Source organism: Saccoglossus kowalevskii (assembly GCF_978046115.1).
Source record: "Saccoglossus kowalevskii chromosome 4 unlocalized genomic scaffold, keSacKowa6.1 SUPER_4_unloc_1, whole genome shotgun sequence".
Taxonomy (NCBI): Eukaryota; Metazoa; Hemichordata; class Enteropneusta; family Harrimaniidae; genus Saccoglossus; species Saccoglossus kowalevskii.
This window is the reverse complement of record NW_028188616.1, coordinates 684,796-709,246: the sequence shown is the minus strand read 5'-3', so window position 1 is coordinate 709,246 and position 24,451 is coordinate 684,796. Positions and strand designations below refer to the sequence as shown.

General features: G+C 35.0%; 2 protein-coding genes across 2 annotated transcripts; both read left to right on the top strand.

Annotated features, from left to right (window-relative positions):
* Positions 1 to 4,576: 4,576 nt before the first annotated feature.
* On the top strand, positions 4,577 to 22,830 carry LOC144347287 (uncharacterized). Its single transcript, XM_085496222.1, has 2 exons — positions 4,577 to 4,597; positions 19,134 to 22,830. The coding sequence occupies exon 2, from the start codon at positions 19,138 to 19,140 to the stop codon at positions 19,795 to 19,797; it is 660 nt and encodes a 219-aa protein (XP_085352348.1). The 5' UTR covers positions 4,577 to 4,597; positions 19,134 to 19,137; the 3' UTR covers positions 19,798 to 22,830.
* On the top strand, positions 19,980 to 20,837 carry LOC146728601 (uncharacterized). Its single transcript, XM_085496232.1, has one exon. The coding sequence runs from the start codon at positions 19,980 to 19,982 to the stop codon at positions 20,835 to 20,837; it is 858 nt and encodes a 285-aa protein (XP_085352358.1).
* Positions 22,831 to 24,451: the final 1,621 nt, after the last annotated feature.

The following is a 24,451-nucleotide window of genomic DNA, read 5'->3' as shown; positions in this document are numbered from 1 at the left end:
TTTACCTGATTTTAAAATTGATTACATAATCTTTGTTAATCCATTGTCAAAAAAATTAAAATAAATTAGACCATAGAATGATTGAAAAAATGAACAACAATGAACACTGTAAAAGTATCACAATGGGTGGCTAACCACGAATGGCATCTGTACCACCTAATAAAGTAGGTTTCTGTTGCTCTTGCAAAAACTCTTTAAAAAACCTATACAAACAATATACAAGAATTAATGATAGTTTGAATGCTTTGTTGTATTTGGAACATACAATACAACACAACAGCTTAGAAACAGTTGTAATAATAATCAACTATATATAAAACTATAACTATCATTTAAAGATTCAGATTATGCTATATACTCGGGCAAGGCAGTGCAAGCCTCCATGCAAGTTTTGAAACATACCACATTTTTTATTGACAGGACATCGAACCGGGAAGTATCGACATCATCATTCGAAGAGCGGCTACCCAAATTTCCCGTATCAACGACAGAAGAAAAAGAAAAAGAAGGTATAGTAGTATAGAAGTATAGTAGTAATGTCATTGTAAATTGTTCAGCTAACGGTTACGAGAAGAATGGTTAGGAAACTCTATTGTTAGATATGCTAATTATCCATTGACTTCACTTTGATGCGTGTCCAAAATTGTCATTATTTCAGTAGAGCGATCGTCTGACATGGTGAAAAAATTTCAAAATTAGAATGTTTCAGTTTATTTTGTACATTGAATTAGAATCTGTGAGTCTTTTATGAGCGAACTATGTTGACATTGATTTGGTATGTATTAAATTTGCCCTATTTTGTCTGGCGTGTTAAAATATAATGCATTCACATTTGGTAATATCTAAAATTCGCAAAAAAATTAACATTGATTTGGTATGTATTGAAGCTGTCATATTTTGTTTGGCATTTTAAAATGTTGACATTGATTTGGTATGTATTGAATTTGCCCTATTTTTTCTGGCATGTTAAAATGTAATTTATTCCCATTTGGTAATATCGCAAATTCACAAACAAATTTGCAAAAAAATTAACAAATTATCTTTTCGTTATATCTTCTCTGCTAGCAAGAAAATGATTGGCATGTTTCAAATTATTATAATGCAAATGCGTGTGCACATTTGGAATATACATGTCAACAAATTTAACAGACATGTTTGAAAAATTTACAGTGCAATGCATATGCATTTGAAATTGAATTGAAATTAAATCTGGCATGTTAAAATCTAAAATCTAGAATACTTATTAGTTGCATACATAATTAGAATACTTATTAGTTGCATACATAATTAGACTACTTATTAGTTGCATACATAATTAGAATACTTATTAGTTGCATACATAATTAGAATACTTATTAGTTGCATACATAATTAGAATACTTATTAGTTGCATACATAATTAGAATACTTATTAGTTGCATACCCAATTAGAATACTTTTTAATTGCATACATAATTAGAATACTTGTTAGTTGCATACATAATTAGAATACTTGTTAGTTGCATACATAATTAGAATACTTATTAGTTGCATACATAATTAGAATACTTATTCGTTGCATACCCAATTAGAATACTTATTAGTTGCATACATAATTAGAATACTTATTAGTTGCATACATAATTAGAATACTTATTAGTTGCATACATAATTAGAATACTTATTAGTTGCATACATAATTAGAATACTTATTAGTTGCATACATAATTAGAATACTTATTAGTTGCATACATAATTAGAATACTTATTAGTTGCATACATAATTAGAATACTTATTAGTTGCATACATAATTAGAATACTTATTAGTTGCATACATAATTAGAATACTTGTTAGTCCACATGCAGTACCTATATATGTAATATCAAAGCAATTGGACTTGCGGTTTTTTGCAAGAAGTCGAAAATATCAGTTTTTACCAAAAATGACAAAAATATTCACCAAAATTAGAGAATTAAAGATATCATTACAAAATGAACAAATCTGAGAGAGGTCCACATGTAGTACCTATATATGTAATATCAAAGCATTTGCACTTGCGGTTTTTTACAAGAAGTCGAAAATATCAGTTTTTACCAAAAATGACAAAAATATTCACCAAAATTAGAGAATTAAAGATATCATTACAAAATGAACAAATCTGAGAGAGGTCCACATGTAGTACCTATATATGTAATATCAAAGCAATTGCACTTGTGGTCTTTAACAAGAAGTCGAAAATATCAGTTCTTACCAAAAATGACAAAAATATTCACCAAAATTAGAGAATTAAAGATATCATTACAAAATGAACAAATCTGAGAGAGGTCCACATGTAGTACCTATATATGTAATATCAAAGCAATTGCACTTGCGGTTTTTAACAAGAAGTCGAAAATATCAGTTTTTACCAAAAATGACAAAAATATTCACCAAAATTAGAGAATTGAAGATATCATCACGAAATGAACAAATCTGAGAGAGGTCCACATGTAGTACCTATATATGTAGTATCAAAGCAATTGGACTTGCGGTTTTTTGCAAGAAGTCGAAAATATCAGTTTTTACCAAAAATGACAAAAATATTCACCAAAATTAGAGAATTAAAGATATCATTACAAAATGAACAAATCTGAGAGAGGTCCACATGTAGTACCTATATATGTAATATCAAAGCATTTGCACTTGCGGTTTTTTACAAGAAGTCGAAAATATCAGTTTTTACCAAAAATGACAAAAATATTCACCAAAATTAGAGAATTAAAGATATCATTACAAAATGAACAAATCTGAGAGAGGTCCACATGTAGTACCTATATATGTAATATCAAAGCATTTGCACTTGCGGTTTTTTACAAGAAGTCGAAAATATCAGTTTTTACCAAAAATGACAAAAATATTCACCAAAATTAGAGAATTAAAGATATCATTACAAAATGAACAAATCTGAGAGAGGTCCACATGTAGTACCTATATATGTAATATCAAAGCAATTGCACTTGTGGTCTTTACCAAGAAGTCGAAAATATCAGTTTTTACCAAAAATGACAAAAATATTCACCAAAATTAGAGAATTAAAGATATCATTACAAAATGAACAAATCTGAGAGAGGTCCACATGTAGTACCTATATATGTAATATCAAAGCATTTGCACTTGCGGTTTTTTACAAGAAGTCGAAAATATCAGTTTTTACCAAAAATGACAAAAATATTCACCAAAATTAGAGAATTAAAGATATCATTACAAAATGAACAAATCTGAGAGAGGTCCACATGTAGTACCTATATATGTAATATCAAAGCATTTGCACTTGCGGTTTTTTACAAGAAGTCGAAAATATCAGTTTTTACCAAAAATGACAAAAATATTCACCAAAATTAGAGAATTAAAGATATCAACATGAAATGAACAAACCTAAGAGAGGTCTACCCAAGGTTCATATACACCAAGTATCAAAGCATTTAGGCTTGTAGTTTTCAAGAAGAAGTCGAAAAAGTAAAACATTGACATGGACAATCACTCATATGATAAGCTCCGCTCGACAAAGTCGACAGCGGAGCTAACAAAACAAGCACACTGAGAGAAATAGCGGTGTGTTAACTTGAGTCCACATTGAGTCGAGAGGCGCCCCTCTTAAAAATGAGTTGTTCCGAGAAGGTCAAGTAAGATAACATTCTTTATGGGAGATTAATGTTTACATTAAGCTGTATTTATGATGCAGCACATTTGCATAATCGCGCGTGCTTTGAACAAGGTCAGTTTCGCTTGCCTCTTTGTTTTAGTCAAGTCGTGCATCTCGACCTTCTCTGATTATAACCAACAAATTCAACCCTTCATTATGGAAAGAAATCAAACAACCAGTCACAGAGGCCGTAAACGCCGTGCTGTCGTTACTGCGCCAGACGCTGAAGTTGAAGTTCTGCCTAGAAGAAGTAGAAATTCTGCGAATAATACGAGTACTCGAGGAAGTTTGCAAGGATGCAGAACAACAAGAGGACGCGGATGGGCGAGTTCATCGATGGCCACAGTTTCCGGAGTAGACAACTTATCTGACTCGGGAAATCGGGCTGCACCACGTTCTAGGAGTTTGGATATGTCTAACCCAGCGAACTGGTCGGCAGTGGAAGTCCGTCGGAGATTACAGGAAATTGGCATTGTTTTGCCGTCATCTCTGAGCAAGAAAGAGGCAATTAACATATACAAACTTAACAGGCAAGAGAATGCGGCCAGTAATGACGACGCAACTGCCGGTAATTCTACAATCAACCCCGACTTCAGTTCGTCACCGCCAGAACACGAAGTGGTTACTAGTGGCAGAAATATTGACGAACATTCAACTGATCTACATCAAGAAGTTCGAGATTTGAGGCAAACTATTAATGAATTACGTCATTCATTGGCTGATGGCATTCGAAGTTCAACCAACATGGCCGGCCCTTCAACAACACACCATATGTCGCGAGAACAGGACAGCATACTCAGCCTTCCGAATACTGGTCTCGGGACCCAGGAAATACGGAATTCACCACCAACTAGGAGAAGATTTGGTGTGGCGTCGCACGATTTGCCAAAAATCGTTGCTGTTAATGACGCCTTAAAAAGCAACATTATACAAGGTAAATATACAAACTTAGCGGCCTTATTGATCCCAGCCCATGAAACAATTGAAGGTCGCTCCCTCGTCGATTCCGTCGGTAATGAAATTAAGCTCAAAGGAAATGCCGATCCCCGACTTAACAAGAGTTTAACCCTAAATGAATTTTTAGTGGCGTTTGACCGTTATAAGTCTATTGTTTGCGAGGCCTTTCCACACCGCCGCGAGGAATTAGACTGTTACCAGGCGGACGTCACGGACATTGCAGTTAGCTTTGGTGGCAATGTTTTTTATGAATATCATGTCGAATTTACCACTCGGGCAGCAGCATGGCTCTTACAAAAGAACATTAAAATAGATTGGTCTGTAAGGGATACCGATATTTTCATGCGTTTGACGGCCGGACGCAAGTCCAATGCCTGTTTTGTTTGTAGTAGTACCTTGCATATGACAGATTTTTGTCCACGCAGGCAGTTTACACAATCAACTTATCAACAGCGCGGTAACGCAAGCAGTGACATCCGGGGGCGCCCTAAGGTGTTTTGGAATGGCAAGGAAGTATGCAACAACTATAACTTTGATAGTATTAAAGGCTGTTCTAGAAATCCATGCCCCTTTCTGCATTTATGCACTTCTTGCAAAGCCAACCATCCTTTATACAACTGTTCAAAATCACAAAACTCCAGTAAAGGAAATAAATCTGCTACCCCACAGTGACTGCCAAGCTCTGCTGGTACACCAATTGATGTGGACAAATTACAGGCGTATCTTTCAAATCATCCTAATCAAAACTTTGTTGAAGAATTGTGTACTGGACTTAAGCAAGGTTTTATGACTGGCATAGTTAATGCCCCCACTGTTTCATTTGAATGTGTTAACAACTTGTCAGCTAGAAGAAATCCGGATGCCGTTACTCGCTTACTTCAGACGGAATTAGACAAAGGATACATCATTGGCCCCTTTGAACATCCACCGTTCCCAGTTTTCAGAGTGAACCCTTTAGGCATCACACAGAGTAAATATTCAAAGAAATTACGTCTGATCGTGGACTTATCGGCACCTCATGAAAAACCAGGTGTTCCTAGCCTAAACGAGCTAATTGATAAAGAGACATTTTCCATGTCATACATTCGAATTGACGATGCATTTGAGGAACTAAAACGTTTGGGTGCCGGTGCTCACATGAATAAATTCGATATCACGGATGCATTTAAGCAAATACCCTTACACCCATCCATTTGGCACCTGCATGGTATTAAATGGGATGGCAGGTACTATTTCTTTGCGAGACTGGTTTTTGGGTCTAGATCAAGCCCAAAAATTTTCGACAAGCTTTCACAAGCTATCTGCTGGATAGCGGAATACAAATTTGATGTGAAATTTATTCTCCACCTGTTGGATGATTTTCTGACTATTGATCAGTTTGAAGAAACAGCCTTACGCTCAATGTCAGTGATGACCATGTTATTTAAATCACTGAACATACCTTTGGCAGCGCATAAAACCCTGGGGCCTACACAAGAACTTGAGTACCTGGGTATTATGCTCAACTCCAGAGATTTGCAGGCATTTCTACCAACTAACAAGAAAGAAAGAATTACAACCATTATATCAGAGTTTACCGTTAAGAAATCAATTACAAAACAGGAATTGCTATCCCTTCTTGGGCATCTCAACTTTGCGGCCAGGGTTGTAGTACCGGGAAGATCATTCGTTTCTCATTTATTGAAATTGAGTACTTCAGTGTCAAAATTACATCACCATGTCTCGCTTAATCATGCCTGTCGTTTGGAACTATCTATGTGGAAAATTTTTCTAGAATCCTGGAATGGTTTCCATTTATTTCTCAACAGTGAAGTGGTTAATGCATCTGACTTGCAAATTTTCACAGATGCTTCATCAACAATCGGGTTTGGTGGCTATTTTCAAGGACGTTGGTTTAGTGAAGCCTGGCCTATAGAATTGAAGATCGATCACCGTGATGACTTATCTATGGCCCTTCTAGAACTATACCCCATAGTCATTGCTGCAATGTTATGGGGGCCACAATGGTCTCAACAGAGAATTCAATTTAATTGTGACAATCAGGCCACTGTTCAGATAATTCGCAAAGGCAGAGCATCTTCACGTTGTCACGCTATTAATTCTTTAATGAGGCGTCTCACTCTAACATCTATGCAGCACAATTTTATTGTCACAGCTCAGTTTCTCCCAGGTACAGAGAATACAATCGCTGATGCCTTATCTCGATTTCATTTCCAGAAGTTCCGGAGTCTGGCACCCAAGGCTCAAAAGAACAAATCACTGTGTCCACCATATTGCAAAGTGACTCTTATTTAGAACAAGAAATGCACTGCTTGTGGAATTCTGTTGTATCACCAAACACTAGACAAGCATATAGATCTGGTTTGGCTCTTTTTGTTAATTTTGTTAACATGCACCAGATCTCATGTTCAGCTGTTAACTTGCCAGCAATTTCTGAAGAGTTACTTGTACTTTTTATAACTCATTGTTTCAAACATTTACAATTAAGTGAGTCTACAATTAGACTTTATCTCGCTGGGATACGCTTTAGGTACATTGAAATGGGACAGCCACATCCTTGGCAACACAGCAAAGGACTGTTACGGGTAAATCTATTGCTTAGGGCCATCAAACGTTTACAAGGACAGAGTCGGAGAATTCGTCTTCCCTTTACAGCGGATCTTATTTTCCTCATGTATTCTACTTTAAAAGCTGATGTATTTGATCCTTTTACTGATGTCCTCATGCAGTCTGTTATTTTGCTGGCTTTCTTTGGCTTCCTCCGGTGTGGGGAGTTCACCATTAATTCCAATCGTTTTGACAGGTCTGCTCATTTATGCATTGAGGACATCAGTTTTGAGGGTGACACCCAGGCTTTTCTGAGACTCAAATCATCCAAGACTGATCCTTTTCGTAAAGGTGTTTTAATCAAATTTTTCCAAAACCACCGTATGTGCCCTGTGGCTACCATCCTTCAGTACTTGTCTTTAAGACAGGCGATGGTGCCAAAACCAACGTTCGGGGACCCTTTGTTTGTGAGTAAAGATAATCGCCCACTGACTCGGTCAACCTTCCTAACTTACCTGCATAGAATTTTGAGTGTTTTAGGGATTGATTCAAGCAGGTACTCTGGTCACTCTTTCCGCATCGGGGCGGCTACCTCAGCGGCTACAGCTGGTATTCCTGATCACATGATCAAAACACTTGGGCGCTGGAATTCAGATACTTACTACAGGTATATACATACCTCTGAGGTTACCTTGAGTTCTGCACATGCCTCTTTAATTCAGAGTTTTTAATTAAGTGCACATTGCTTTTTTTTTTTTTTTTTATATTTATCTTGGGGGTCATTGCTGCAATTTATTTATCATTGCAGCATTTTGGGGGCTTCGTTTCACTTTCATTTACTCATTTCCCCCCAAGATGGGGAGATGCTATTTACTGGGTATTATTTACAGTTATAACCTGCATTAACCTACCATGCTCGTAGTTTCAGCTCCCGCTGTCTCTACCATTACTGGGGTAGCATCCGCTGCCTCCATCACTAGCGTAGTTACAGCCTCCGCTGTCTCTACCGGTAATTTGCAGCTTCCGCAGCATTTACCAATAACACGGTAACTTCACGTAGTGACAGCCTCCGCAGTCTCTACATTAACAACTGGTAGTTTCCTACCTTCATTTCATCCGCTAACGACTAATACCAGTACATTTTATCAACCAATTGGCATTTTGCAGATTTTTTATGCTTTGTATTTTCTTAGTTCTTTTCTTAGGTCATTTATTTTAGTGCAATTTTCATTTGCTTTAAGTAGCTAGCAATCTTTTATTACGATTCTGTTTTAGGGGCCTGCTGTGGGACTAAGTTCTTGCTTTCCGTTTGTGCGGGCTAAGTACGGAGGTGTCCCACAGCGTGCCCCTCTTTTTGCCAAAATAAATTACGTTTTATCATTTACATTGTTTGTGTGGTGTCATAAATGGGAGATTAATGTTTACATTAAGCTGTATTTATGATGCAGCACATTTGCATAATCGCGCGTGCTTTGAACAAGGTCAGTTTCGCTTGCCTCTTTGTTTTAGTCAAGTCGTGCATCTCGACCTTCTCTGACCCACCACCAGCCCCATTCACCTCCAGGGGGGCTTCGTTTCACTTTCATTTACTCATTTCCCCCCAAGATGGGGAGATGCTATTTACTGGGTATTATTTACAGTTATAACCTGCATTAACCTACCATGCTCGTAGTTTCAGCTCCCGCTGTCTCTACCATTACTGGGGTAGCATCCGCTGCCTCCATCACTAGCGTAGTTACAGCCTCCGCTGTCTCTACCGGTAATTTGCAGCTTCCGCAGCATTTACCAATAACACGGTAACTTCACGTAGTGACAGCCTCCGCAGTCTCTACATTAACAACTGGTAGTTTCCTACCTTCATTTCATCCGCTAACGACTAATACCAGTACATTTTATCAACCAATTGGCATTTTGCAGATTTTTTATGCTTTGTATTTTCTTAGTTCTTTTCTTAGGTCATTTATTTTAGTGCAATTTTCATTTGCTTTAAGTAGCTAGCAATCTTTTATTACGATTCTGTTTTAGGGGCCTGCTGTGGGACTAAGTTCTTGCTTTCCGTTTGTGCGGGCTAAGTACGGAGGTGTCCCACAGCGTGCCCCTCTTTTTGCCAAAATAAATTACGTTTTATCATTTACATTGTTTGTGTGGTGTCATAAACACCAAGTATCAAAGCAGTCAGCAACTTAGCTGGCAATGTTGCTGTTTTGGTGTTCGGAACAATATGGCAATGACAGTAATTTCCAAGACAATGTGTACTGAGAAAGCCTAGCTTCCAACTGATATAGTTGTCTACTAGAGTCCATGCATTAAACATAGCCCATATATAATGTATGGAAAAGTGAAAAAAAAACAAAAAATCCACAAAAAAAAATCATAACTTCCACAAAAATGGAGATATTTTCACCAAACAAACAAACAAACTTGGGAGAGGACCAGCCCATGTGTCGACTATATGAATCAGAAAAAATGTGCAAAAATAAGGGAAAAAATGAACTAAAAATAGACACTTGCATATGGTGCCATGAAAATAATCAATGTGTAATCCGCGTCAACAATATTCATGTCAAATTTCAAAGCAATCTTACAAGCCGTTGTGGAAAAATCATTTTTAACCATAAATGACAAAAATATTCCCATGCAATGTCATGAAACGAATAAATCTGATAGAGGACCATCCCAGGTACATGTAGGTGTGGCATGAATAGCAATGCAATCCAGCTGACGGTTTTGGAGCAGAAGTCATTTGAAAAAAAAAAGTTGACGGACGACATATGACATACAAATGATGACAGGTTTGGTCAACCCATGAGCTCCGCTTGGTCATTTTCGATGACAGCGAGACTAAAAAGATCTAAATTATATACCATACATTTCATGTGACAAGCTTATATTCACCCACATAACTCCAAAATTGTATTATGAAATAATTAATACAGTATATGTATCAATGTCTATTATACATTTGGCACGAAAGGGATAACTGCTAAAACATCAGTATAACTTAATTGGTACAGCTGTTTACCTTCTGATTGTTTCTTAACAGGTGTCCTTGATGAGCTTTGACGTTTATTCTGATGAGTACTTGCTCTGGGTTCTGCAAAAATACATATTACATGGCTAGAAAAACTTCAAGCATACATCCCTTTACTTTGCAATTATTATTATGCAATTGAATGTGGTGCAGTGTTATGACCACAACTTTTGACTATAGTGGTTGATGATTGCAAATGCATTTCATTCAAATATTAGTTGAGAAACTAACATACACAATGAATCTGATCCCAAGATATATCACACTATTATGTCTTACATCACTGCATGGAAAACAGGTACAAATGGTCACAATGTTGGATCAGATGTGCTTCAGTAACCCAACACAATTAACCTCAATACCAAGTTTGAATGAAATCAGCTAATGCATGCCAGTGGATGCCACACATCTTAAATTGTCTAAGTATAATGTTTCAGCCTCCAAATACGGTATTACCTTGAAATATCTTATTTTTAGAATCTGGTGTACGTTAGTTGCAAAACATGTCTCCATTTCAAACTTCGTCCAACAGGGATTAATAAGATGTATACCATATTTGCTCAATGAGAAGCACATGTCTATTTGATTTAAACTTATTCAGAATCCTTAAAATATGTATCATTTTGAACATATAAACCTCTACAATTTATGAAATCCCATACATTACTAATAGATTATAATTGTGGGAAATTACACATCATTCTCCTTTTGATGATCACAGTACATGTGTAGCCCAGAGACTGTGGTGCTTCATTTACTCAGAATGAAGTTTTTGTTATAATGCTTACTGTATTCTACAACAAAGTCACTATCATCAGATGACTCTTTGTCAGATATTTCAACTATTATGGACGTTTGTGCTGCAAACTCTTCTTCCTCCTCCTCGTCACTAGCACCTGCAGTTTTATAAAAAAAGTATAAGTAAGGATAATGAGACTGAAATAACAAGCCATGCATGGCACAGTCCCCGTTAGTTATCAAATTTAAGATATATAGTTTTGTTCATAGTAATATAGCTGGAATATAACCATGTCAGGAATATGATTTTTTAACATTAAAATGATTGACATTTGTATCTGATCGTCAATTAAGTACTTGTCCATATTGAGAGATATTGCTCTGGAACAGCATTCAAAATCAGCCATTTTAAATACATGTATATATATATATAAAACCTGATGTATGACGAATATATAAAACTTGATTATAATCAGTCAAAGCATTTAAAAGATATGGCTCCAGAAGCCCAATCATTAAAACAAAATGGCTGCCAGTCAGCCATTTTGAAAAATAAAATGACATACATCAGGAACCTGTAATGTCTAATGTATGTTATAAGTTTGAACAAAATCCATCCATAAATGCCAGAAATGCTTGATATTTGATGATTTTTTTAGCACAAAAATAGCCACCATTTGGCCACTTTGAAAATGATCGTCAAACCAATATATCCGTATATCTATGATATGATGTATAATGAATATTAAAAATTTGAACATAATCAGTCAAAACAAGTCAGACATATAGCACGAGAACCACATTCATTAAATCAAAATGGCCACCAGTCGGCCATTTTGAATCTAATCTGAAAAACAAACTATTTGCATCAAGGTCCCATAATGTTTAATGTATATATATATACCAAGTTTGAACAAACACAGCCGAGAAATGCTTGATTTTCATGATTTTTAGCACAAAAATGGCCATCTTGAATCAGATCGTAAAACAAAATGATGTGCATCAAGGTCCTATAATGAACGGGGACTAATATACTCAAGCCGAGGGTCAAGAGAACCACCATTATTAAGACTGCATACATACATGTACAAATAGGAGGGGTTGAAATTTAAAATTATAGTTACTTGTACATTGCATTTGTTCAATAATGAAAGTGACTGTCCTAACACATTAAGTACAATTTTAAATCTTGGCTCAATATCTTTTCATAAGTTTTACAAACTCTGAAGCAATTTTGCTGACATTTGGTCAGTTAGTGAAACTTTATTCACCTGTCCACAGGGACAGGCAATTTGCACATTTACCTGTCCAAGCTAAAATATGCTTGCCTGGGACAAATCGTAATTTCAACCCTGTCAAGATAATGAGTCATTATTGTTACTGTTAGCTGTGTCACAATTGACTCTATATATTTAAAGTGCCTGTGAAATGGCTGCTATTTTCTGGTCAAAAATCATTGGTACATCAATATTATTAATTTAGATGTATTTTAAAATGAGGCTCCTCATTAGCTTCTTATTTCCAAACACAAGATCCCCTTGTGACGTCAGAAGGCAAACTTGCTGGGCAGCTTGCATTGCCAATACGTGTAGTTTGTCGCATAGGGTTGAGTTAGATGCGAAATATGCCCTTTCTGGCGTAGCTGGACCCCGGTACTGGACAACATTTGAGTTGGTAAGAAGTTAGAAAGAACTACCACGGTATTGGTCAGAACTGCACAATTACTTGTATGGTAGTCAGTTGAAGTGTTGACTTCTATTTCCATGGAACTCTACGATCATCGCCGAGTTTGTCAAAGTTGAATTTGACACCTAAGATGTCTCGTTATTTAGCAGGTTACTAGGCATTTTACTGGTGCACTGTTTTATTTTATTGATGATGTGGGTAAAAAAAAAACATGTTCAAAATTTAAATAAGAGAGAGCATATTTTGACATTCTGAACATTTAACTATAGAATCAATTAAATAGAGAAAAAATTTAAAAAAACAAACACAATTCACAGTTACCAAATAAAAGACAGTCGCGTGGAAATGAATTGATATTCTGTTGAAATGGGTGAATGCAACAACTGTCCATTTCAGTGGGACACAGATATAAAATGGGAAACGTATGGTTGGGCATTGCACAGGCACTTTAAATTGTTCTGGGCTTGTTTTGTATTTTATGCAAAAAGTTTCCTTCCAACAACTGGGCCTTTTTAAATGACCCATCAGTTTCTTGTTGTGATAAAATAATGGCCATGAATAGTATAGGTCTTTGTGAATAGACACATGGACAACTGAGTCTGTAACAACGCACTAGACTGCTTAGTTGGAGGAATGATTCAATAATATCGTAAAATCTGTATTAAAAGTCGCATTTCTAATAGAAGTTGCACGCATTCTTTTTTTAAACAACTAAGAACCAAAATATGTGTAGATGCTCTAATAGAAGCCGCATCCCTTCCATTTCATTATATCATTTTAATAGTAGCTGCTGCTTCTAATACAGATTTTACAGTAGTTGTGTGTGGTTATTGTAGTCCATTCTCTTTGTTCTGTTTACTTTGTACACTGTCTGTTCCTCATCATTTTTTTCCTTGCGGCCATGCCAGCTGATTATTCACTTGTATTAGTGACATTATAATGTTTTTGTTTTCTATTGAATTGTCGCAGTTTCGTTTTCATGTCTGTAAAGATGTATCTAAAACATTGACTTACCTGGTTCAACTATTACATACAATTGTGTTTTTGCCAATAATTTCAATTCAGCTACATTGTATTGTACATCTTGCTCATCAATGTTTTGTAAAGCTTGTCCTGATTTTCTGGCTAATATCCATGACTTATACCTAGTGAACATCAGAATAAAATTACATATTCATCACATGAAAAGCAGCCCTGCAATTAGTCTTGCAAATTAGTGTACAGGTGTATATGTAGCGAATGGAGTAGCATGTGTACATGTATGTTTAATTTACTCAAAATTCTTTTGTTGTGTTTGCATGGTGTGGTTGAGAACATCTCACTCAAAATGCCACAGTGGCAGGGTGGACTTTTAGTCGTCCGTGAGCAAACTGAGACAGACGAGCCATTACGTTTACAATGGGCGCCTGAGACACACATGTCTAGGTATAAGCTAGGTCCAGGTTATTGTAGGAAAATTAAATCCATTACTTCTGGCGGAAACCATGCAGGGTTGTCATAAATAAAACTAGTGTTTTTGGGAGCCAGTGAGGAAAACATTATGCGCAGCGTCCAATGCGATGGCGTACTGTCTGAGTGCATACTTTTCCTCCCAAGGATACATCATGGGAATGCCGAAGTCCAAAACATTTAGAACAGAATCAGCAAACTTATTTGTGTGGATTCCGACCAAACCCTGGTGGCAGCCATGTCTGTTTTTAATATTAGAGGACACTTACGTGCGTAATCATTGATGTACATGATGTATACAAGTGATGTATACAAGTGATGTATACCAGTGATGTACATGATGTATACAAGTGATGTATACCAGTGATGTACATGATGTATACAAGTGATGTATACCAGTGATGTACATGATGTATACAAGTGATGTATACCACTGATGTACATGATGTATACAAGTGATGAATACCAGTGATGTACATGATGTATACAAGTGATGTATACAAGTGATGTATACCAGTGATGTACATGATGTATACAAGTGATGTATACCAGTGATGTACATGATGTATACAAGTGATGAATACCAGTGATGTACATGATGTATACAAGTGATGTATACCACTGATGTACATGATGTATACAAGTGATGAATACCAGTGATGTACATGATGTATACAAGTGATGAATACCAGTGATGTACATGATGTATAGAAGTGATGAATACCAGTGATGTACATGATGTATACAAGTGATGAATACCAGTGATGTACATGATGTATACAAGTGATGAATACCAGTGATGTACATGATGTATACAAGTGATGAATACCAGTGATGTACATGATGTATACAAGTGATGTACATCAGTGCAAGATAGGCATACAATCTGATTAACCATACCTTAACAAATATGGTTCTTACTTATATCCTTATATTAAGTCTTGTCAACATCCAATAATAAATTGTTAGAAAAAAATTTTTAGTTTTGTTGATATGTCCTGAATAGTCACGAGCTTATCAAATACCAGCTCATTTTTTAACAAGTTGATTTGTTTATGGCCTGCAAGCATAACTCACACAGTTATGTTTTTGACATTATTTTTCTTCCTGGATGTCTTTGATGTCAATGTATGAATTATATGTCATTTTATGGCTAAAAAAATTTAGGCCAAAGCATAGTGACTGAAAATAAAACAAGATGTATAGGGATGACATCAGCAAAGTTCAACGATAAATAAACTTGATGATAACTTGAGATATATCAAGGTGAATATCACATACCTGTTGAGGCCTTAGTGCCACACCCAGAACAGAATTTGCTGTTACTAATTAATCCTTCACCACAGTTGTGGCAATATTTGTGTCCTGTACATACAATAAATGAAACATATTATTCAGTGGAACCATCACATTGACAGTATAAAACCAATTTATAATCATACATCAGGCACAAAATTATTTTTATACTCTGGTAAACTTGCCCTTTGTTATATAATATTATTCCCTTTATCATAGTTTGTTTCAATATAAATATGCATTGTCATAATTAATTTTGAATACAAACAAGTTTTGGGGTTGAAAAAACAGTGGGAAAGTACTCTATCGAATGTCCTTGATTGATGTAAATATCTTACAAAAACATTGGTGCCTAATTTGTTTAATTATTTTAAGGGACATAATTTCCAGCTTTATTCAAAGTAATTCAGATATTTTAGTATAAAAAACAAATGCCTCATCTCAGAAAAATAATGCAGCATTTAGACGTGAATAGATTCATAAAACATGCAAGATAACAGAAAATCTTAGCTGGCTTTTGTCCAATTATTTTGTACAGGTGTCTGTCAAAAATTAATGATTCACTGAGACAAATATGAACTGCGTTATTATATTCATTGTGTGACTATTGTATTATTTGAAACGTAAAACAACGCCCTCTATCAATAGCTATCATGTTGCAAGCTCTGCTTTGTATGCAAATCAACTTAAATAGTTGGTGTCCAGTGGAGAGAGAAGTCAACAGTACTGTTGCCTCCTAAGAATCTTTAAACACTGCAATCTTTGTTTTTGAAGTGCTTTTTTTAAATTTGTATTATAAATTTAAGCTCTATCATTCTGTTCTAATAGCTGAAACAAATTCCTGTGAATTTTGATTTTCATTTGTCGAATGGACTGTTTGTCAAATACAGAATACATATATTTTAGTATAATTTTCTTTTTAAAATGTGGATGCAACGTTTTGCTTATGTATTTTTTATTATGTATTGTTTTTGATTTGATAACTTTGGACTAAACAGATTTTCTATTAGCTTGACATCTTGTTTTCCGTAAAGATTTTATTGGTAGGTTTGCAAATGTGTATCAGACTTTGCAAAAACTCTCTCCATGAGTTGGTATTGAAACCCAGTCTAGTATTCCCATGGGATTTGGGAGATACATTACCAAGGATATTAATACAAGATAAATGATTTGTTTCATTACACACATACAACAATGCATATTTCCACTGAGATCAGTGACCTTTGAATGTATATCACCAGTGATCAGTCAAGTAGAAAGTCAAAATATTTTATCAGATTTTCTCAATTTTTGCATGATACAGGACATCTGTCGTTCATACTACGGGAAAACTTTATACTGATGAATAAGGTGTTTGATAAAGTTTGGTATAGAATTAGTAAAGTTACTGTGCACACAATAACAATTATTAACAACGACAACAACACATTTTTCCTTTAATATATCTTTCCATCTTTGATGATACGGGCAAGGTAAAAGTGACACTAAAAGTAAAAAAAAAGTTGTAGGTATTATCACAAGTAGTATAACTTTCATCCCCTGCTCCCCAATACACAAACCAGTTCATGTGATACATTGAAATACAAGTAACAGTTCTTGGAACCATACTTGATAGTAATCGAAAGCATTATCACATACCCAGTATTGAAATTAACAATACCAGTTAATGTTCTCCAAACTAGCACATCACCCAGGTTATCTGTGTAGGAGTAGCGTGGGGTGGGGATAATGCCGATGTGGAAATGGGTCGGGTTTTATATTGACCACACCCGTGTAGGGGCCCCGATAAGGGCATTATCAATTACTTTCATCGGATCAACACAGCGCGAAACGTAGGGCTAGTCTCGACCAAGGTTTACAAGAAGAACACACATGCATAGAGACATTGAATATTGGTGATAGAAATTACCTGGACTAATGATTTTAAAGATGAGAGTTCAACAGTTCAAGTCTTTTTCAACAGCACGTGAACAACGCCCTCACGCAATCGCTTAAAAAGGGAAAAAGAGAGAGAGAAAAAAAGGCCAAAAAAAAAAAAAAACAGAAAATATTTAGGGGAGAAGTGAAAATAAAAAAAAATCGTAAAAAATAAAAAAAACAGTAATTTTTTTCAAGAAAATAAAAAAAAAAAAATCATAGAAAATTTACAAAAATCATAGAAAATAAAAAAAAAATAGGAAATTTAAAAAAAAATGTATATGATAAAAAAAAATGTTTTTGGCCTATCTGGCTTGCCATATATAATTATAATAGTCACTTCAGATGTTCAGTATTTTCTGTTAAATTTACTGTTTTTATATCTAAAATAATAGGCAAATAATTAGAAATGTCCCATGGTGATCATTGTCATTTTGAGACCACTAAAAATTAAATAAACAGGTCAGATCCCAATATACTATATAAAATACTTTAGGAATAAATTTTCGCTGAAAAGACCTTTTTCATGTTTGTATGGAATTTGTTTTCACTGGTTATTGGCGAGTTTATTCGCTGGATTTTATTTTCACTGAATTTTCAGCAAAAACAGCGAAAATTAATTCTAAATAAAAATAAAGTATTTCACAATACTGCAAAACCATTTATTTTCCCTGACATATAAAGGGAAAGTCAAGCCAAACAACATACTGCTCCCTAGAGTTCCACAAATGTAGGAGAATGCAATATTCTTCTATATAATATTTCATTCTCGAGATACTCATCTTTTCATCAGTATTATGTATTATGTAAAATACTTTATTTTAGCTGGAATTAAATTTTGCTGAAATGATATTTTCGGGTGTTATGTATGCAATTTATTTTCACTGATTTCTGATGAGTTGAATGTAAAATATAGAAAAAAAGGTATATCTGTTGAATTTTATTTTCACTGAATCATTCCTTCAGCGCAAATAGTGAAAATTAATTCCAAGCAAAAATAAAGTATTTAACAGTACTCCGCCAGTGAAAATATTTCCAACAATGTAAAAAAAAATTGTTATTAAAAATAACCAATGAATAATTCACATTTACAGTACACGTTTAACAATCCATTGGAATGTGTTCATCCACAATTATCGCTATTAAATCAGCATACATAATAATAATGATGGCTTAATCAATGGTTTGACAACCACGCTAAATTGTAGGCAAAAAACTTGTTATTGTAAATGATTCCAGTAAACGATGCAATGAAACATTACTTCTTTTACTTCAAAACTGTTGGCAAAACACAATAAAATTTTTGAAGCCCGTCCAACTACTTGTAACTGAGGCATTTTTGGCATTCCAGAACTTAATTTTGGTGTTTATGGATGGATTTTGTTCAAACTTGCTACATATTTTGTATACTATGGGACCTTGATGCACATCATTTTAGTTTTCAGATCCAATTTAAAATGGCTGACTGGTGGCCATTTTGTTTTAATTAATGCTCTTCCAGACCAATATTTCTCAATATTTACAAGTACTCATTTGACGATCAGATTCATTTTAATGTTAAAAAAATCACCATAATCAAGCATCATCTTCTGTATCCATATTTCTGACATGTTTATGTTCTAAGTATATTACTATAAACAAAACTATATGTCTTAAATTTGATAACAGGGACTGTGTCAAGCATGGCTTGCTATTAAAAATTCTGTTTCATCAGATGAAGGGACAAATACTTGTCCCTATCATTGTCTTTGTCTCCATCTTGTAGTTAGCCAATTAGATACATGTAGCAATATTTTGGTGGACAATTCATTGTTGTAATACAAGTATATTGTTTATTATTATTTTGCAGTGCAATGGTGAAGAAACGAAAGTATTGCCCTCATTGTGATGATACAGTAACATGGAAAACTTTCAAAAGGCATCGTGGAATGTACTACAATAGCTTGAATGATCAGTGGGCTTGTAAGAATGAAGTCTTCAGAGATGATGCTGACTATTCAATACAGTCTGGTGTAGTAGAAGTTGAAGATTTGGGCGATGACTGTACTCTTGTATCAGATAGCAATGATCATGCTGATAAATTAGTCACTGATACTGAAATATCATCAGCACTTCTTGAAGAAGACAAAATCTACCTTGAAGGCGAAACTGATGAAATGAGTCCAATACTAGATGGTTCTATCCGAACTGAAATATGGGATAATATTACTGAGGAAGACATAATGATTGATTTGGAAGAAGCTAAAACTGCCCAGGAAACACCAGTAGTGGTGGACCTTCCATTTGCTGATCAAAAATATATGCTAGTTATTTTGAATTGGTTATGTATTTTTGTCTGTTATTTCTGGACTTTTTTTAACATCTCAGACAATGGAATTACTGTATTGCTGACGTTTTTGAAAACATTTTTCAGTGTGAGTGGGCGGTTTTCACCATGGTTAGGTGCACTGTCAACTCTCTTTCCTGGAACATTGTACTTGTTGAAAAAAAAAAATGAATCTTCTATCGGATAAGTTTTCTAAATATATTGTATGTCCTAAATGCAGTCATATATGCAGATTGCTTTGAATGCAGAAATGGGGTGCAACGACGAAAACTGTGTTCCCATGTTGAGTATCCCAACCACACACAAAAAAAATTCAGACAGTCATGTGGTGCAAGTTTATTCAAGGAGGTGATTTTGCAAGGTGGCAAAATGCACTATTATCCACATAAGGTTTACTGTTATACTTCCTTAACAGATTCTTTGAAGAATCTACTGCAAAGGAAAGATTTTGCAGTAAAGTGTGAGATGTGGCGACAGCGAAAAATGCCTACTGGAATGCTTGCTGATGTTTATGATGGACGAATATGGCGAGAATTTCAACATGTAAATAAAGAACCTTTCCTGATGAATAAGAACAATTATGCTATCCAACTCAATATAGATTGGTTCCAGCCATTCAAGCACACACCATTCTCTGTAGGTGCTGTATATGCTATAATTTTGAATCTTCCACGAGGCGAAAGATACAAAAAGGAAAACACCATACTTATTGGCGTGATACCTGGACCACGCGAGCCTTCACTGAATGTAAACTCCTTCCTTGAACCACTAGTGAAAGAGTTACAAGTGTTGTGGAGTGATGGACTGTCAACAACTCACCATGGCTCACGATTCATTGCAGAAACATTCAAAGTAGCTCTTTTGTGTACATCATCAGATATACCTGCTACAAGGAAACTGTGTGGTTTTTTAAGCTTTATGGCAAAACAAGGTTGTTCGAAATGTGAAAAGACATTTCCATCAGGCCAGTTTGGTTCAAAACCCAATTTTGGTGGTTTTCAGCCTTGTCAGGCCAGAAACAAAGTTAGGCACCAGGAACAGGTTGACGAAATAATAACTAAAAGAAATAAATCAAGTAGGACTGAACTTGAGAGCAAATATGGTGTGCGTTATACCATATTATTGGAATTACCATATTTTGATTGTGTGCGATTTCATGTCATTGATCCATTACATAATTTATTTCTTGGAACAGGCAAGCACTTAATGAAAAAAAATTTGGGTTGACAAATCAAAGATTACAAAAGAGCAATTAGAAATAATCCAACACAAAGTAGACAGCACAAAGACCCCCTCAGATATGGGGAGAATTCCACACAAAATTGCTAGCAATTTTGGTGGGTTTACAGCAGAGCAGTGGAAGAACTGGATCATATTTTTCTCTTTGTTTTCATTGAAAGGTGTTTTGCCTAAACCTGAATTAGAATGCTGGCGTCTATTTGTATTGGCATGTCATCTTTTGTGTACACCTGTACTCACCATTGCAAATGTTGGTAAATCTCACAGTTACTTAATGAGATTTTGTAGGGAATTTGAAAGAATTTATGGATCAAGTGCAGTAACACCTAACATGCATTTACACAGTCACCTTGCTGATTGCATTTTGGATTATGGACCGATCTATGCCTTTTGGACATTTCCATATGAGAGACTTAATGGAGTTTTATCTGGGCACTATGCTAATCAAAAAATCAATAGAAATACAGATTATGAGAAAGTTCACAAATTCACAAATGCTTATGGACTTGTCTCTTCCAGTGTTGTTCAATAATGAGTTTCAAGAAACATTACCAAATAAGAACAAAATGGTGTCGTTTGAAGAAACATTCAGTGACTGCCAATTGTTCTTTCAATGTGTAATGCTTTCTCAAGGTGAAGTGGTCATGTCACAGTCTCAGTGGTGCGAAAGTACTTCATTCTATATCCCTAATGGTGCAGCACACATAGAGTACTATGATGACGCTATGACCGACTACCTTAAAGAATCTTATTGTACAATATTGGAAAATGTGAATAGAGTGTATCACTGGAGCAGTAAAGTGCTACAATACATTGGAATGTGGATTGATGCATGGGATTCTTGGTTCAGAAAAGTGTAGACATAGCAGATCTGCTTATATTATTGCTAGTTGGCATGGTGATGAAGGCAGAATTGATTCTTCTGGAAATACTTATCGACCTGGTATTGTGGAGTATTATTTGTCACAGTCAATCATTGTTGAAAGGAAATCACAGACTTTTTTCTTTGCAAAAGTAAGGTGGTTTCAAAAGCATCCAGAAAGAAACTACTATGGGGAACCAGTTTGAAGTCTGGTGTAGAAATCTTTTTGAGTTGACTGGCTCAGCATCATTCTTGCCTGTTCAACGTATTAGAGGCAAATTTGTTGCTGGTGTAGGTGAAATTAGGAGAGAAACTGTGATGTGCGTTATGCCAAGACCATTTAAAATTTATATGTAATTCTGTGACTAGCTTTCAGTTAAAACTTAATGTCTTCTTCTGTATATTTTATATACTGTGATATACTTTATTTTAGCTGAAATTAATTTTCACTGAAAAGACTTTTTGCGAAAATTAATTCCAAGTGAAAATAAAGTATTTTACAGTAATGGGAACATGTAGTACTCCTACCATATCTGTTCTATTAGTATTGCATTTGTTTATGTAAATGACCGGTGATTCATATGGTTAAAACAAGTCTTATTTTATTGACCCTGTGTACAAAAAATGTAATTTTCTTTTAATACTTCATAGACCTATTATATAGAAAACTAAGTGGTATTACATGTATATAATGTGCTTCTAATAGAATTAATACATTCACCTCAGTTCCTACAAGTCTGTAATTTTGGCGGAACGAGTTGTAGTGCACATTCCAAAAAATAAGGGGCAATTTTGAATAACTCTTACAAGTTATTGTAATATTTATGGCAGTCTGTGACATAAAATAAGTGTAAATCATCAATCAACTTTTTTTTATTTTCGTTTTTTTGAAAAATCACCAGCCTGATTGGTTCAATATTTATTTGTTTGTAATATGTACTAGTTAATTTTTGGTATTGATCATACTTTTTATATATATATTTTTTAACTTAATTGCTGGATTGTGTTGATACCTCTTAACAACTCACATGCTAGTATAGCCTGTATATAAGTCTGGTCTGTTCAGCTTGTACCAGCACTTTAAATAAATAAGTGTAATAAAAATTTACAAATAATGTATGTTTATGTAGTTCATTTGTGTGTGTGGGGGGGGGGGGGGTGTACCACATAATGTTATGTTATGTGAATATTGTTAATTCTGTTTCGTGATGGCCTCTTGTTTTTAAAAATAAACTGATCGAACAATATGATTACAAAATCTGTTATTCAATCTATTGTTCGTATAAAAAGCTTAAATAAACTTTTGTCAAGCTGGTCAGGTCGTATCATGGAACAGTTGTGCAATGAAGCATTTAGCCACTTATTTAGCCTTTGAATTGATATGAAAAACAGTTTAACATTTTTTAAGCCAGAATCTATCTCCAAGCTGTGCGTTTATAATATTTATAGACTGGATGCATCTTTTGCTACCAAGTCGTGCAGCAGATGCGCCCGAGTTTGCAAGGATGTGTAAGCCGTACGGCCGAGGGTAGTAAAACTTGTATCTGGTCCACAAAGGTTTTATCGTATGCCTTATATGTGTAATTACAATGTCACCATGATATGACCTTAAATACACGACGTAATGTAAAATGACACAAATCCTGTATCCGCCTCTGGAATACCTCAAAGTATGAACGAAGACTGGAGTATCGGCCGATGCGCAGTGTACTGTCTGAGTGCATACTTCGGAGTTTTCTCGTATTAACCTTATTATTATACATCTTTTCCTTCCGTGGGAATGCCAAAATTCAAAATAGAACAAAATCAGCAACTTTTTTGTGTTAAGTCCGGTCAAACTCTTTTGGCAGCCATGTTTGTTTTTATTATTAGAGGACACTTATGCGCATAATCATTCCATGTTTGGAATTTATATTTCATATATTTATATATATGATATGATGAAAATACCTCGTAAAATACCGCAAAAGTACTGCACGCTACAACTTATGGCGTTACGGTGACAGATGTATAATAATAAGGAATAATCGTATTTATCCATTTGCACTTGACATATAAAAATTACAAATTTGGTTAAATTGGCCCAATCGACTATTCACATTAATTTGTTGAGCTATAATAAAAAAATAATGTAACCAAGAACGAAATGGAGAAGCAGTGTTTTGCATTTTTGTTCAGGGTAGAATTTTCATTACACCACTTTCTAAATTTTAGCATTTTAGCCGAATGCCGATGCAAAATACTGACATTTTGCTCACGTAGTAGATACGGTGCGTCAACCAAATTCTGATGTATACGTAATTTTTTTTTCGATTGGTCACTTTATGTTTTATGAGAAAAAGTGAGCGCTAAGGGTTTACGAATAACTATTTTATTACTGACATTATAAAGCTAAAAAAGCGTTCAAGCTATAACTATTATTAATTCATAATGAAAACGGGATTGTGTAATTCATAATGTCGAAAACGAACAATGTCTGAAAATCTACTTAGCATTTTGGCTGTCCACATCCGACCAGGAAAATTCCCACTTTGCAAATTATACTGCTGAAGAGTCATGGTTTTCATTCTAAGGTATTGGTCAGTTACTTCGGCCTAGGGGGGGTCGGTGGATCAGTAGGGGGGTTACCCTGTTTTTGATTGTGCGAATAGGGGGGGGTCACTGTTTTTGATATCATGTTTTTTCAGAATTCACACACGCGCTCATGCATATATTTTTAAAATTTTTATTTCAGAACAAA

Bases quoted from the DNA above. Each gene is read 5' to 3' on its own strand.
- LOC144347287 (XM_085496222.1), top strand. From the start codon at position 19,138: ATGGTGAAGAAACGAAAGTATTGCCCTCATTGTGATGATACAGTAACA.
- LOC146728601 (XM_085496232.1), top strand. From the start codon at position 19,980: ATGCACTATTATCCACATAAGGTTTACTGTTATACTTCCTTAACAGAT.